This window comes from Acanthaster planci, linkage group LG04 (genome assembly GCF_054643075.1).
Source record: "Acanthaster planci isolate LZ-2023a linkage group LG04, COTS_SCS, whole genome shotgun sequence".
NCBI classification, from domain to species: domain Eukaryota; kingdom Metazoa; phylum Echinodermata; class Asteroidea; order Valvatida; family Acanthasteridae; genus Acanthaster; species Acanthaster planci.
The window spans coordinates 4,590,355-4,607,987 of NC_141780.1; the positions used below are offsets into that span (position 1 = coordinate 4,590,355).

The 17,633-nt window shown below is 43.3% G+C and overlaps 1 protein-coding gene across 1 annotated transcript; it reads left to right on the top strand.

The window, feature by feature from the left end:
* The first annotated feature begins 1,495 nt into the window (after positions 1–1,495).
* Positions 1,496–4,864, top strand: LOC110974140 (uncharacterized). The gene is made up of 3 exons (XM_022225526.2): positions 1,496–1,863; positions 2,092–2,217; positions 3,040–4,864. Exons 1-3 carry the CDS (start codon positions 1,684–1,686, stop codon positions 3,754–3,756), a joined length of 1,023 nt encoding a protein of 340 aa, XP_022081218.2. The 5' UTR covers positions 1,496–1,683; the 3' UTR covers positions 3,757–4,864.
* The last annotated feature ends 12,769 nt before the right edge of the window (positions 4,865–17,633 follow it).

Genomic DNA, 17,633 nt, shown 5'->3' on the forward strand with positions numbered 1-17,633 from the left:
CAAAGTAGTATATTTCTGGGCCATAATTATTATGCTCTCTTCAGATGACAAAATTGTCAGCCATGCGGCAGCCTCTCTATGAAATGAGCCAATGGTAAAAATGCCTGTGATAAAAATCCCCACCCTGAGGCTTTCACAACAACGGGGTCACGCAAATGCCAGTTTCACACCAGAGGCAGCGCCGGGAGACGGTGGGGAATAATTGATCAGAATATGGTGCGACACTTTTGCACTTCTAATTGTGGAGAAACTAGGAAAGAGGTTTGCTCTTATTCTATTCGTTTTTATTGTGGTTTTTCTTAAAAGTAACTGACGCTGATCTGAAACTGGGGTTTTACACCCAGACTGTGGAAAGGAAATATTTTGTAAGAGCTGGAACAGGTAGCAAGTTTCCTAGAGTTGGATTGGGGATGGGGTATTAAAATTATGGCGATAGTTGCCGCATTTTATCCTCTGTTGATAAGGGCCTGCATTTCTGAGTTGATGGAGCCAGTTCTGCAGCTCAAAGACAACGGCCACTTCCAACAGCAAACTTTTTGTCAAGGAAAGTGTCTTGTGGGATTTTCCAAGGAGAGCACGTCTATTGAAAACTTGGCCGTCCGGTGACCCTGCTGACCCAGTTTTAGTAGCCACTTCCTATTTCATCAGACTCGATGTGACATAAGCACGTCAGCCAAATTGAATACTTGCATATGAGCATTATTTACGCAAGGGTGTGAAAAATTGATCTCAAATCGGAGGTAAATTGTAGACCCACCACCAAGCGCCTGTGTTGGTGTGCGCGTGTCGTGAGTGTGCCACCAGACCTGAGCCTATAGAGGATTGTTGCCGGACACCCGTAATGACCATTCACGATTGCCAATTTCATTCATAATTGGTTTCCTTGATAGGCAATTACAGCCGGTACAGTATAGATGAGAAGATGAGCGTGAAAAACAATCGCAAGTGATTCCGTTGCCATCCGGGGATGGGATTAGAGGTATATGCTGCAAGCAGAAGACATTTTCAAGGCAATTGGCGGGTGGTCAAAGTCCGACAATTAGTCTTTTAAATCCAGACGTCGTGGTATCAAGCACCAGTCTTCCCATGGGGTTGCATCATCGCAGCCTTCCCATTTAACTTATCCAGAGAGTTATTTTACATGTAAAAGAAAAGAAAATTGCTCTGATCAAGGGTCCGTGTAGGCCTAACCTTTTACACTAAACTTGAATCAAAAGAAATCAATTAAATGTATGCCAGCCGCATGTCATTCTTATTGTTAATTGTATCTTTTTTGAAAAATCCCTGTTGCGAAATCATAGAAATTGAAACAGCTATCTGTGTTTACTGCGACCTTCACAGACAACGTAGGCCTACAGGAAGAAAGCACGTGGTACACGTGCAACGCTGCGAGTACCAGTTTGTGCGCAAAAATGCAACGCTTATCTCTTTAATTTTAAATCTTTTCGCGCGCGCAAAAGGAGAATAATACCGAGTGTTGCGTAAAGAATTCCAAAGAATGATCAAAATCGACGCAGGTGGAATGTGCTGGGAACTTACAGAACTGAAGCAAACAGTGAACGGTTGTACTTTTCCAAGTGGTCATAGAAAACTCGTCAATTTGTATAATGTAAAAAAAGTCTGTCGTTTTGACGAAGGACCTGTATGTCGTCAGAATAGGTTTATAAAAGCTAAAAAGGACCGATGTCCGCGGATCCAGATCAAGTTACTCCGAATGAAGGGGGGTTTGCCGATGTGCCACCAGGCCAAGCATCGGAAGAGGGGAGCGGGGCTAGCTCGCCTGCCGAGCCGATTGAGAGCTACGGGGAGGAAGGGCCGGAAGAAATGAAGGCTGAAATTAGATATCTGCAGCAGAAGTTAGAGGCGAGTATACATGTTTATAGGCGTAGCTGAGATGAAATGGAGCCTCGATGGACGCCACGCCTTCAGTGATAACATCTTTCGAAGTCTGGCAAAACGCGGCTCCATCCACCAGTAGGCCTTGGGCCTAGTTCGTTGTGCACTATAATTTCCTGACAAAATTAAGAACTTATTGTCAGAATCTTGTATTTAAAAATTATTCTTACGTTTGTCATTGTTTTTTGTTTATAGGACGTGCAGGGGGAATCGTCTTTGCTGAAGGAATGGGGAGCCAGGATTGCCATGTACGTGGACTGTCTTGTAGACGCCTTGGAAACGAACCAAATCACTCACGTTTACGATGTGGATGGGTCGCTGGTGAGTTTTCATTTAAATAAAACATCGTTTGCTCTTTCTCCAATTGATGCTCAATAATTTTATCAATTGAGCCGATACGGGCCAACAACGCTGACATGGCCGTCTTCCAAACTTCAAAGATTGAGCCGATCGCATTGGCCTGTGAGAGAGAAAGAAAGAAGGAAATTTGTTGGAGTCATCGTCAACAACAAGCATTTTTAACAACTGCCAGCATGTTGTACAAACAATATTTCGAATCGCCGGTGCCTCACGAGACCTGTGCCCTGTCTGAATCGACTGGCTGCGTCAATAGGCAAACGGCTGTGGCTGCTGATGTGTGGCGTCTATTGGCTGTGTTAGTTCCAGACACGGGACGAGGACCGTGTTCAGCCTAGCTTGGGTGACGTCTTACATTGTCGTAATGTAAATTGAAGACTGGCGTCAAGCCTGGGCTAAGTAAGCTTTGCTTCCTCTGGGACTGCGGAAATTAACTTGTCTCGTGTAGCAGGATTATTGTTATTTTATGTGTGTTAGGCTTAAGCTGTGTACCGTGGACTTTATATAATCCATGTTGGGCCAATCTGAGCCAGGTTTTGTATGGCAAAACTAATGACAACTCTCTGTCACGGTGCTGACACGTGCTTAGTTAACCAGGCTATGATGCACATATTTGGCTTGGTGTGGAGTTGAATCAATGACTTAGACCGGGGTTTATAAAAAGAGATGGTTTTCTTAAAAGTTAATGTGGAATTTGTGGATATACGAGTCCTTTTATCTGTTATGCATCTCTTAGCCTGAGCAGAGACTTCGTTTCCCTTATTTTTGGTCTAATTATTCATTCAGGTGTCTCTAGATGAATGCAGACAGAAGGCAAAGACACTTCCCCACACGAGGAAACCACACTGTGACGACGATCTCCGGACCAAACAGTATGAGGCTGAGATCGACAACCTTCGCCAGGAGATCGCTGATCTCAACACCAGCATTGAAGAAACGCTGCAGAGGAGCGTGGAACAAGACTACCTGATCGAGCAGCTGCAAACGGCCGAGTACCAGGCCAACTGCCGCTGGGAGGCTTACTACGAGAACGCCATGCGGCAGTGGAGCAAGTGCTACGAGAACCTCCAGGGCCAGTACAACGACGCAGTGATCCGGCTGCAGAACCTCAACACGGCCTACAACAGCCTGAAGAAAACCGCAGCGGGAAGGAACCAGCTGGGACCGTTCAACCGCCCCGACCCCTTCCGGAGGCACAGACCCGCCGCGGTGCGTCGCGACGTTGGCTCGGCCGGACCGGGTCAGCATCAGCAACGCCGCCCGCCGGCGGCGTCCGGGGAGAGGATGACGCGCAGCGCGTACCAGGGTCGTGACTACTGGGGCCGCAACGACTTCGGCCCGGTGCTGCCCAGGGCCGAGCGCGCGGCCATCCTGAAGCAGTTCTTTGCCAATCTGAATATGATCCAGCGGCGGCAGGAGGAAATGGCTGGCGTTCGCTGGCTGAACCGGCGACACGAACCCCGCCGCCGACAGCGCCCTGGACCGTACGGAGAGGCTAACTAATGGCATAACATCTGTAGTTAATAAGGCTGCATCCGAATCTGTTGTCAAGAGCTAGGTCTAAGTCTTCGCACCATTGGACATGTGGGGAGACGCGCAGGCAACAGACCTAGCCGTAGCTCTGAAAGCCCGTTCCGGACATGGCCATATGATTACCAAAAGTGAAGAGACGTCATTACAGCGGTGGCACCACGTTTACGCGCACGCGCATTTTAGCAAGTCACAGAACCCTGTACGTGTAGAGATTTTTCACTTGACGTGACATGACGGGCAAAGGCATTTCTGGAACAGTACCGTGTCCGTAGAGGCGCGTGCATTTTCCAATCTGCGTAGGCCTGTTTCTGTTAACAGTTTCATGTACGTCAGAATGTTGAAAGACTTCGAAGGCGCTTGCGTTTTCGTGCACATGTGCAAATTGAACGATGACCGTCAAAAATCACGTGACTGAAAATCCTTTGTCGTGAAGAGGCGCATAAAGCGTGCGTATCACCTGTCCAAGTGCGTGGTGCAAACACAGTAATGGCTTGTGGTCGCTGAATTAGACAATAAACTGTACTATAAAATTGTACCTTGAGAATAAAGCAGGTGTGAGAGCAGCGAGGGAATTATTCATTAATTTATCATTAGTTTAGATCTCTTGGATGCAGTTTACTGAGGTGCCATTCTTGATCTTTTTTTTCTGAACTTTTCTCGTGCAGGATCTAAAAATAAAAATCACAAACGAAATTTGCAGGATAGCTGCACATGTCAGTGTGACTGATACGGAGGCTTCGGCTGAAAGTTGTCTAACGTATTTAATTGTTTGCGTAAATGAGGAAATTTTTAGCAGGCCTATATTTTACCCATTTGCACCTGTCGGCTTGAGTGTTTAATTGTTAAAACTTAGACAGCAAATGTAGATCGACCTTCGACTCAGTTACTCACAGAAACTGTACCCACTTCATTGTAGAAATATCAGTAATTGGTAGGCCTATGATATCCCCTAATGTTTGTTCTTTTTCGTGTATTTGTAATATACATTAAGACAATTGCACAGCTTTCCTTTTCTGAAGGATGGAACGTGACTCATCGAATTAGCGGATGTTTCCTAAATAAACAATACTTTCTTGCATTATTAGTCAGCCGTATCCTTGTTATCGTGCGTACTGCATGCATTCGATCGGCTTCACGGAACGAAGAGAAATTGCTGTCATCGTTTGTCAAGTCTAATTCCTGAAAATGTGCAACCATTCAACTCTGACCTTGTACTTCACGCGAATTGCAATGAACTTGCCAGAGAAGAATATATGAATTTGTTTTATTTCATGATGAAATCAGATGGGGAAAATACACATTTTGAACAGATTGCAAGTTCCTGATGTTGGTTTTGAAAATGAAAAAAATCCTTGAAACTGGGTCATTGTGTTTTTCCGGGCAGGGCCTCGGTTTTGGGTCGGACCGTCCGCAGCGTGGCTGGTACACCGACCTGCACGAGTCTCACGTACGCGTACGGTCCGGGTTGCATAATGGAGAGCCGCAGTGTACGAGGTCAGGAGTTCCGCCGAGCGGATATTATCGCGGTGGTGGGTCTTTCGTTGTGGCGAGCCCGACATGGTCATCGCCCAAAAACTTCACCTGTGTCTTTTGTTCCCCACCTGCCCACCTAATCGGAAAATTCCACGAAAGATGTCTGGCTCATCATTTTAATCGACTTTACCGTGTCCTCACAAGGAGGAAATTAGGTTCTTGTTGTTGTCATTGTTGAGCTTAAAAGTCTTTCGAAGTGAGTCATTTGATATCATGTACTGATGATTAGGATTTTCGATTACTGAGCCGGCAGATAGCGCCGCCAATTAATTTAACAAAGCAACATGGTGTTTAAATCACCTTACGGTTAGTGAACTAGTGAAGGTTTTGCGGAAGATGTGTTGTCTTAAAAGACGTGAAAACGAAGAGGCAATTTCTGAAGACGATCAGACTATATTGATTGAAATGCCGAGTTTCAACTCGCTGGTCCTTTCCAGAACCGCACGTCTTCCCAAACGAGATATAACCGTCACACAGTGCAAAACGTAACTAGGTTGAAACCGCCACAATTCAAAGTTCCAAGTCTTACTCACCTGACGGTACTGGACAAGTGGTATGGTACTTCTTCCTATCTACTCGTCTTCAGTCACAGGCATGCCCCGACCATTTTTCGTCAGAAACTCCGAGGCAACTCCACTGGACAGGACCGCCCCTGAACATGTGCTCAACTCTTTGAAACAGGCTCAAAGATGTCCTTCTGTACCGTCACCTTGTCCTCTTCACAGAATTCCCTGATCAGAGAATGTTCCTTGATAGGTTGCCCATTGCAAAACAATGTGTAAGCTTTTTCTAAATATCGCATCCCTTAGGCTCAAACAGTAAACGTTCGACAGACGACAAAATCCTTCTGAATTAAAAAAAGAAGATCCTTGCACTTCTAACAGCAGATGTTGTTCCCCTTGCATGAATTATTCAGAAAAACAGGTACAGTCAGTCATTCAACCCTTTCCCTTTGTCTTTATTATTATTAAACTTTTCTGAAACCAGCTGTCTCTTTTGAAGCAGACTGTTTCGCTGCACGGGCCCCTGTATTAACTTTCCTCTCTGTCATCGCCGTCTCGCGTGCAACGTTTTGGCAAGAAATCTATCATAAACAGGCGGGCTAAAGCATGCAGAGGCACTGCCGTCTCGTCAACCCTTAATGAAGGTCGTGTTTAGTTCTCCCACGTCATACTTGTCGTAATTACAGTCCATTAATTTCCCGAAGTAATCTGAGATTTTCAACGAAACGAATTCACGAAATGTACTATAGGCAGAAATCTGTAAATACACAGTAGGCCTAATGGTACAGGTCTGTAGAATTTTAGATCAACAAGAAAATAAGTTTCGGTATTTAAAAGGAACTCTATCGTTTTTTGTTGTTAAATTTTGCTATTCTTTTGCTTTAATGTGCAATGTGATTTTCTTTGAATTGGCTGATTGCTGTTTCTCTCCATTTTAATTTTTTTTTCATTATTTTGCTTATATTGCTTTTTATTTTAAAAAATGAATATAACAAAAGATCAAAGAGGTTACTACGTCACATATATTTTTGACTGTGGAAGCAATTAAGGTAGCAGCTTGATATAAATGAGCACTCAAGGGTGCGTTAACATCCGGGGGTTTTACTTAAGGGCATAAATGGTGGTAATGGGGAGGGGGTCATTGCTCAAATGAGCCCCCTTTTCTAGTCCTCTGTGACCCTCCAATGTGTTACTAATGAGAAAACGACAAAACAAGTCTCGTATATGTCTTCGAGGGCATTGAAAATGCACCACAATGCAGGATTTGTTGTCCTTTTTAGAGAAAAATTTCCCGGGGAGCATTCCCCCGGGCCCCCTAGTCTGAGGATGTCAGCCCCCTTTCTGATAGTCCTGGGTACGCCCCTTTTACTCGACTTATTTTCGTAGCTGCATCTATTTCTATCCTACCATAAAGACGCTCGGTAGTTTGCTCTTTTTCCATGTAAATGAAACCGGGGTGGAACTTCGCTTCTTAGCGATCGTCATTCCGTTGAGATTTGATGCAAAGAAGATTATGTCCGTTTATCAGTCGCAGTAGTGTTGTACGTTTGTATGTGTCTGGTGTCTGTTACCTGTCTCGACTTAAACAGTGCACCGATTCGAAGGTTTTTGTCACAGCTGGGTTTGTTGTGTATCCGGGGCCCCCCCAAAATATCAGAATTATTTCACCCGAGTGAGGATCTCATCCCAGCAACAGACGAAGTAGTAAAGGGGAACAGTCAAGCAGATGGTGATGCGTGACGCCATCAGGCCAGCTGCATCCTTGTCTCCAATCCTTTTTGATGAGACAAGATGGGTTTACGGACAGTGACGATTGTCACGACGCGAGTTCAGGCATCATCGGGCCGGGCAATCATCAGTCATCCGATCCGGGCCTCTTCCGAGCCTCGGTGGTGTACACGCCACCTCGGACAACTAGCCGCATGCACCTGCCGAGGGGCCGTGAAGAAATTTCTCCCAAGTCCTCATCGATAGCAAAATGACGGCAGAGACGCAGGAGGAAGAACCGGTCAACCTTGACCCACAAGGGGAGGGGATCGGTCACTGGCGTTGCTTGCTTGCCAGTGAACACCCAGCCACGATCGGGAGTGGCACACTACAGACTTGACATAGCTCATGGATCTCGATCCATTTGTGGCCATAACGATAATTTGTGAAGGCGAGAAAGTGCTCTATTACTTGGCATAATCTTGGAGAAGAAAGGTTTAATAAAGATCCACTGCGTCCCTGTTCTCAGGACCATGGATCTGTTCTCAGGATCGGGTCATGGATTGAAAGGACAACTATTGGAAATCTGAGGTTTCTGCTGGGTGGAATCAAAGACAACAAGTATAAAAATTTAACTGAGATTGTACGGGCATTGCATGAACACAAGCGTTAAAAAATGAAGATCAAGTTTAATTTCCCATTTTAAAAACATCCATGGTTTCTCGTCCATTACTTTCTTGGGGGGGGGCTCTTCAAGATGAAAAGTGCTTGACGTTTCACAAGGCGCCCTCTGACGTAAGTTTCAACCTCGATTACATTCCTAATTTCAGGATTCGGTTATAAACGAGACGATGAACAAACTCGTGCTGCAACAAAACACAGCCCGCGTGAATCAATGCTAATTGCGTTTCCGACGGACAGCTATACATCACGTTTGAATGCCACGGTGCCTAATGGTATACACACTTAGCTATGTTTTTTTCATCGCTGCAGTTTCTTCCATGGAGGTATTGGCACCCGTGGTTTCGATCACCGGCCATTACTCCGCCGTGCATCGACCGGCAGGTTTGAATAAAGAGACCGATGATGAGCAAACAGCCTTGCCTTCGCACACCCATCCCGTAGTCAGTCCATTCCTTTTGCCTTGGTTGATTTAATCAAAGTTGTGTGTCAGAAACTTATGCTTACAAAATACACTTACATCGTTCAGGACTGTTGGTGTTAACATTTACTGAGGATATGTATTTAGTTGTGTTCATGGGAGGAACAGGTAAAAACTAAGCGAAAATTGTCGATAATTTCAATAGAGCGAAGTAAATTTTACTTCCGTAAACAATCGAGTGCAGACATCGTGAGTGATATTCCTGTTAAGGTTTACTCTCAGTTCTGGAAATCTCAAAAATGGATCACAGATTGAGCTGCTCGTTTTGTAAATTCGTAGTGGAAAAGTAGCATAACTGCTGTTGAACGATGTGTAAATTATGATCAAATCTTTCAGTACTCATTAAAACGTGGCATAAACATCGCACCAAATGTTTACTACGCTGCATAAACCCGGAGCAATAAAGAGCTACCGCTAAAGGAAATAATGAACCACCTCTTTAACGTTTGGCAAGGGGAGACGAACCAAAGCGAAATGAAGGAGACAAACAAACCAACCAGCCAGCCAGCCAACAAACAAACAAGGAAGTATCTTTGAACTCAAGAAACAGGTGTGGACGGACGTCAAATTTCCCACACTAAAACTCTGGGACCGTGCCCCCGGGAGACGTTTCACTTTTGCAATGGACTCTTAATTGTGGTAACCTATGATTTCTCGCAGATTGCAAAACATACTCGAGCGTTATTATGCGCACTCGTTAGGTTGATCATTCATCTCAACTGAGAATAACATGCACTGAAAGGGATTTTTAGTTCGTGCTGCAACTTTCGTATCTGACGACATAAGGTTGGTTCATACTTTAAGCGTATGCGACAGTGAAGCAAATTTGACCTCACGACCTGTTTGCAGCTTGACTCGAAATGTGTCGACTTTTTGCGAATTCGTAGTGCAAATTTTGACCGGGCGTCACAAAATCGCGTCCGTAGTCGCTTTTGCCAAAAATGAATCGGTCTTAACTTTTAATGTACCGTCAACTGAGTGCTCTGTTGGTTGAACTGTGCAATTCTGGACACAAATCGAACATCTATGCGGTCGATAGTTGCTCCGTCAATCGATCGATAACTCAATCGAAACAATCAGTACAACCTAATCTATCATCCGACCGATCATGACATGATTTACAGTGCGATTTTTCAAATCGTTTCAACGTGTTGCTCTAATTTTTACCATAGCATGTAATGAATCAAACTGACGGTAATTTACCTATCGTTTATTTATGGGTTTAGGCCTACTTAATACACGCAAAATTACACCAACACATTCCATGAGTGAAAAAATTTCATTAAAACTACAGTACAGTGGAGCTCATGCCCCAAAAGAGGTAAATCAGTTTGATCAGTCTGTCACGAGTGCATTGTTGTGCATTCTCATTCCAGACACAGTTTAATTACCGAACCAGTTCCTGGTAGGAAAGATGGACATATAGGAATCGCTTGTTTCGGCACATTCTCAACAAAATTTACTACAAACCCCGTCAACATCAGGCATTTTACCTAGCAGAAAGACTACCTTTAAAACTAGACAATGAATTCGTGGATCTCTATTATGCAGACACAATTTCCCCTCCCACAGACATACTGCAATGATTTCGAAACAAGGATGGAAAGCTGTTGTAACAACTACAGAAATGCACGAACAATGTACTATGGGGTATATTTCCTGTATGATCAAATTCCTGACACTGTGGATCTAATTATACACAAGCCGCATCTACCTCGGTTTGATTTCGCATGACGCATAGTCATTTGCACAAAATAATAACCCTTCCTGTAAAGTGAAACACTGAGTGCCTGATTGCTTAAGCAAGAAATTCCATACAGCTTATGCCTAAGTTCACTGCTGACGGTTCGACTGAAACCGAAGCTGACTAAAAAGGAGCCAAACTAAATGCTAAGTCATCAAAGCCCATTCGTCCGCAGTTCGGGCCAGGAAATCGTTCTGCTTAAGCAAGGATACCCAGCTGTAAGACTGACAATGTAACGCCAGAGTCGGGCTGAACCACGTGATATTCTAGGAGCCGACTTCAGTTATGAGTGTTGGCTTTGAACCCGGGAGGCAAACCTAACTAAAGCTGCACGCAGCACGTTATACACGGTACTGAAAGCAAAACACTCCGTGCTACATTTGTCACCAAAACGTTTGTGTAAACATACCGAGATGAAAATAACGAACATGAAAGTCAGATAACCAGACTTGATATATTGATTAAGGATAATACTACAGATTAGAGCGCAGAATAGGATCAGGCTGTTGTGGATTTTATAGTTAGGTGGTTTTAACATAACCCAGCCTGTAGAAGCAATTGACGTTAGCCAGGTTTCTGTCCTTTAGAAATCGTGCACCTCTTCCAGGGGTTATTATTCATGATGTTGGCCTTCGATTACGTAAAAGCAGGGGCTGGTGTCAATAGATTGTGCAATTGTTAGGGTCATCTTTCCTTTTGAACGTATTTTGCACATGAATTGTGCATGGAAATTCATTACATTTACGCGGTGAATTGGAATCTCGTGGATACAACATTCAGGTATATGCGCCAGTTTCATTTGGATGTACATACGGTGTTTTTAAACCAGTTAGTTGTGGGTATTTTGTGACCTGCCGAAGAGTTATCAGAAGTAACAAACTCATCTCAATAACTTTTCAACAATTGTAATTAACAATTACAATTGTAATGCGCAGACTAACCAAAAGTTGTTATCCGACTCAAATTGAATAGTACATAGGCCTATGTATTTATAGTAAGTTAAACATCCCGGGTTCCAACTAACCATCCATGCTATGATGAAACTGCACATTTCTCCCCTTCCGGGATATCTTTCAGTATATCATTATGTTTTGTTGTTTATCCTCTTCTGGGAAAATTAAACATAAGATCACTTCACCGTCATGGGTTTCCTGCCCTGAAAATGCAGTGCATATGTAATTTACAAGGGCTTTCTAGATGGGAAACACAGCAATTTGGAGAAATCTTTGAGTAGGCCTACTTCGAGAAAGTCGCGCGCGTGCCACACTGCATATCACATCTGTTTAAACCGATGATAATTATACAAAGGCAACAGGACTCGATCACCCCACCAACAAGCAACTATAAATTAGTATGAAAAACTCACACACAAGGACGATACTACATAAAACTATTACAAATTTTTGATGTTAAATCGTAATTATTTTTTCATCTATCTTTTCCTATTTTTCAAAAGTTTACCCATGTGAATTATCTTACGAGCGCTTCAACGAAAAAAGCTCCCAGAGGCCAAACGAAAAGCAATTCGTACGTCAGCCAACTCGTACGCACCAACTCGTACGCCGAATCATACTCCCCAGCCTACTAGCACGACACGTGCGAGAATGTATGCCGTTAAACGTTATGTGTAAAAGTCCATCTGGGTATCGATGCTTTTGAATGTTCTACTTTTAAACTTATGCCTACCAATACTTTAAATATGGAAAATGACAAGCCATTATAGCAAAAAAAAAAAGTGACTCTGCCTGGTGTGGGAGTGTTTCTTATATATTTGTGACACTTCAAACTTTACAATTAATAGTAATGATAAACTAATATTAATTAACGCAAAACTGCCGAACGTGTCTGTGATCTACAAACAAATGAAGACCTTAACTCAGTGCTATCCACCTCGAGCAGAAGCGCCCCTCACTGGTTGGAAAGAGCTATACTGGTTGAGGGTGTTAATTTTGTTGGTTGCGATGCGACCGTAACGCATGCATTTTCATAGTCGTTCGTAAACCAGCGAAGTTCAGTTCCGACCAAAGGACCTTCACCCTCTCTTGGTCCAGATCGAGGCTCATTATGACGCAACATTATTTAGTATCCACAACGAGATAAAATAAAGATGCCTCCAGTGCCAAAAGTCATCATTGACTGGCGGCGGCAGGAAACTGTAAACTTTCATAGGCCTTTTCAAATGTAATTAAGAGAAAAAATCTTTTTAGCGACCATTGACTTTGAGCGAAATCTATTTTTGTTTTAAGCAATTGGTCGGCAAATTTGATTAGTCAGTGGTATACGTAGTCAAAAAACATAGTTTTCTCATGTCCGCCATGGTCAATTTAATGCGTCAGTTTCATACTGAAACTGTGTTAACAGAATAAGCACAAAACACACGCAGAAAGCGAGCTGGATGGTGGCATGGTGTACCATGTGTAGTTGGTTCGCCTATATGCAAATCAGCCCGCGTACAAGTTGGTTCGCTCACGAGCTAGCTGAACAAGCCATGCATGAATTGACAAAACTGCGTACGAGTTGGCCAGTGTACAAGTTGCCTCGCGTACGAATAGAAATGGTTCCTTCCTGCAGATGCACAGTGGAAACGAAACCGAAATTGAGGTTTTCTCTGACGACCGAGTCGACCGATTGCCTATTTTTTAAGTGGTGCACATCTTTCATTTAGGTGTTTGCTCATTTAACTGATACGCTACTCCATACGTTTGTATTTAAAATTTTTATTTGAAATAAAATAATGGGGAAACATTTTACAAGAAAGGGAAACATTTTACAAGAAGATTTGAACTGGTTGAACCGTGACCCCTTTCCAGTGTTTTCAAGAATTGTCCTTGGAAATAGTCGACAATGAGTCTTGCCAAAAAAATGATAGTCGTGAAACAGCTTAAATTCTGAAGTTCGGCCTACACCGACAAAAACGTGGAAGCTTTTCGGAATGAAATACTGTATTGCAACTGGTTTGCAATGTATTAAAATTCGCGCACGGAAAAACCGGGCTTTGAAATTATAAACCAAAGGGAGTCAACTGATGAAGGCACATTTCGACAGACCATAGCTGACTCATTATTCATTACCGTGTTGCCAAGAATTGTTTGCGATCAACACCAGTAACTTAAACTAGTATCATTTGCTTCAGCGTATACTAGAAAAGAAATACAGGCTTTTTAGGTGAAAGGTGGAAGGCGACCGATGCTTGAAAGACGGGCTCCAGTCGACCGGCAGTTCCACGATCCCAGTCCGTGATTCTCGGCCGGCCCGGCGCCCCCTGCTGAGAAACCCGGGACTCATGTTTCTTTCTGCTCAGTGCAGTTTCATAAACAGTTAACACTAAGTTCTGCACGTATGAACTGGTGGAATGTGCAGTTCAGGATTTCAGATTTGAAGGTTCAGTGCACGCCTGAGCGGGACCTCGCCCAATGTTGTATGCATGTCATGACCGCAACACGTGCATTGCCATAAATCAAAATGAACGTTAGAAGTGAAATCGAAAGGGTCGTTGTCCTTGTCCTCTTTCTTAAACATTTATCCACCGCCTTAATTGCAGGGTTTGCAAATTAATGCAACCTGATCGGAAGAGCTGTTTTATTTTCTCCCAATGTTAGAAACACACTAGATTTCCCCTAACTGTATCCCTAGATGTAGACAAGATAATTTTCTCTCAAGTAGTGCGTTCACCATTTCACCGTTCTCGGTTAAGTCTGCACTGTGTAGTTTCTGGTTCAACTATTTGAAAAGGGACAATAAACAGGCATTTAAACATTCCTCCCCCCCAAAAAAATGTGATTATCTCTTCAACAGAAGAGGCAGGCACGATTTACATGTATACACTCAACACACATCAATTAAATCACAATAGCCCCGAAACCTGCCACATTGAGTTGAACATAAATGCTGCAGAGAAGTCAAAGCTATTACACCAAGTGGAACAGGGGCGGATATTGACCCGGGGCGTGGGGCTGCTCCCCCCCCCCAGTCGACAAATAGAGCTTCGGTCGGCAAATGAATCCAATCTTGGTACATAAGCCATATACGTTGGACGTCGGCATTTCCCATTTTATGATTTTCCACGCTCACTGAATTTTACACGACACGAGATTGGCGAACAAGTTACGAGTCAGCAAATTGACTCTAGCACACCCCAAAGAAAATGCCTTCGTCACGCCCCTGAAGTGGAGCCAGCGTATGGACAGTCCCGCGCCAGTCAGAGCACTGACCCGTCTTCATTGAGATACGATGCCCTGGCTTGAACAATCTCTCGTGACCTAAATGCCCAGTGACACAAGATCTTCAATCAAAACCCGATGTTTTAAGGGCTAACCTCACAGCGCTTAACGCTGATGGTCCGACTGAGCATGGACTGGGAGTGTTTTTTAGACCATCCCAGCTCTGCGAATAATGTTTTTGTTTCTCATGATAAGTGAGGAAGTCAAGATGCAAAAGACTGGTTTCCTGTGACGCCAGCAACATTTTCGCGTTTCGTACCAGTTTAGGAAGTATTCGCCCAACATATTCATATTTATGTGAATCACTAAACTTGCAGTTCCCCATGATGTAGAGAAATGCAAGAAACAGGCTATAGAAATGAAGTAAAAACTGTCCCAGAATCTCCATCCCCGATTGGAAATTTGCAAAGAATCAAAAAGATTTTGTTTTTCCGTTTGTTTTAATACGATGAATTACCATAAATTTATTAAGACCATCCTGAGGTACAGTGCCGTTATATTAATTCTGTGGGTCTTGAATTTGATCTGAAGATTTTCTTCAATCTATAATATCAATATGGTTTCTGCTAAGACATCTATACAATTAGACTTTATCGATTGAATGTATGATCTTGTGTACGCGTTCACCCAGCTCTTCCATGTCGAAGTTACGAAATGGCGTAATCTCCACAAAAATCACAACCAAATGACTTCCCATGTTCCGGCCATGTTTTACACATTAGTGAGCGTATGCAAGTAATCAGTAACCTTCTAGAGCAAATATACGTACAACGTGCCTATGAATAGATATCCTATGTGTGTGTGATACTGTCACACAGAGCAAATGTTGGTAATAGTGGATTATTCTGGAAACGCCAATTACAGAAACTGGCACTCACGGATATCCCAAAATGAACTATTCCTAGATAGGCCTAATAATTGTTATGGAGTCACTGTTCAACTAATCATTAAACGACAACGTTTACTATTTTCAGTGAGACATACAGGACTCATAATGTTTCAATGTTTCGTTGTGTTAGTCGCATCTATTGAACGTTGATACCTGTAAATTCCTGGCTTCAAAGCGTTTCTTTGTACCAATATTCTCGGATCGTCTGTCGTGAAATCACAGCGATAAACTTGCACATTTATCTCTGTATAATCATGGAGGTAGAATGGTATAATGCAGTCCTCGACCCAAACAATCCTGCGCGACCGCGATTACCCCCTGATAGCCTTTAATAGTCAAAAGTCCACCGCACCTGATGTCCTATCTTCTGCCATCATTATCTCCAAACGCAGATAAAACTGGCTTGACATTTAGGCTCAGTTTCCGCTTACTTCGGCCACCTATATCCCATCGACGCCTGTGTTCGGTTCCTTGGTCTTTCTGATTATTTGGACCAATGCCGGCAACCAACAGCAGCAAAACATCAGTGGCACAATACTTTGAAACACGCGATTGAAAAACGATCGGACAGCACATGAAGACAAGGTTGAGTGTGCCGTTGCATTAACTGAACGGAGTTTCTCAAATTGTGCAAGACTACTGAGATTTTCCAGCACTGATTTAGTTCCACTCGAAATTCAACCTCTTAAAATGACAACTTCAACTGTCTGCCGTTCACCCCGTCCCCCCACGATGTGAATGTGTTAGATTTGCTGTCTTAAATTTCACTTTCTCCGGTGTTTCATTGTGTCGGCGACAAGCCGACGAGCCCCCCCCCCCGCAGCCTCAACGAAGCAAATTTTATGTTCACAATTGGAACAGAAAAACTGAATAGTGACATGATCGTGCTCCCGGAATGACATTATAGTGACACCGCTCTCTGTTACGGTCCAGAAAAGCGTGGACAAATCTAAAAGTTTAAACGGTGCATCTTTTTAGTGCGATTTAACCAGAAGGGATGTTTACTCGTTCCAAGGTTTGACTCTTCAGTGGATCGTGGGTCAGGTTGGCTAGGTTTCAGGTGTATCACGTTCAATCCCCGGTTCAAATCCCAGCCATTGGCGAATCCAGGGGAAATTGAAAAAAAGTTTTTTTTTTAATAATGAGAAAATTGTTGAGTTTTTTTATCTTCATTCTTTTTTTGGGGGGGGTCTCATTTCCCTACAGAGCGTGTAAAAGGTTCCAAAATGTAGCCGTACCTCCTAGAAAGGCCTTACAAGGTAAAATCATAAAATTTCCAAAATTTCTTCCCACCGACACCCCCGCCGTGTGGTTCTGGATCCGCCATTGATCCTGGCCACTTCTTCGTCTGGATTATCGATATATTCCTCCTACATCCACAAAGTGCCAATTCGTGCTCGAAAGCGTGACGTCACGACAACTTTTTGCTATACAAATCCGTCAATGTTGAACACTTTTTCAACTCTCAGCTTTATAGCTTCGTCTGGCATCCGCCCGGATGGGGGGGGGGCAACGTAACCTTGGTGTTCATTCTTATCTTCACAGTGTCAAACTTGGCAACATCTTTGAGGGGTCGATGAGGAGGCTTTAGAGATATACATATCACGAGGAAAAGAAACAAAGTAGCTTTAAAATATGTTATGCACAATTCCACAGTTGCGTTAACTCCATAAGGTTCTCTTTCGAAGATTTTTCGGTTCAACACTCCGAAATAAAACAAATGTAATAACTTGTTTATCTTTTGAAATGTTCTTTTAAAAAATCCAATAATTGGTTCAATGCGGATTTACTGTTTGATCCTCCCTGTAATAACTATGATCTATCTTTTCATTACAATGATACTTGCACTGTAGTTTGGTTTTTATCACTTGTTGAATTTCAGATTTGTATGATGCATTTTGAATATTTAATGCCCCCAGAAGACCATCCTTGCAACAGAAGAAAAGAAACCTGGGAGCCCGGTGGTCCAAGGGGACTCGGGAATTGCACGTTCGAAGTTGTGTTGTTTAAGCCCAGACAAATGCTTGAGATGGACAGAAATTATCGTTAGTTTCGCCGTTGCTTCCAGAAACAACTCCTTTGCTATTGA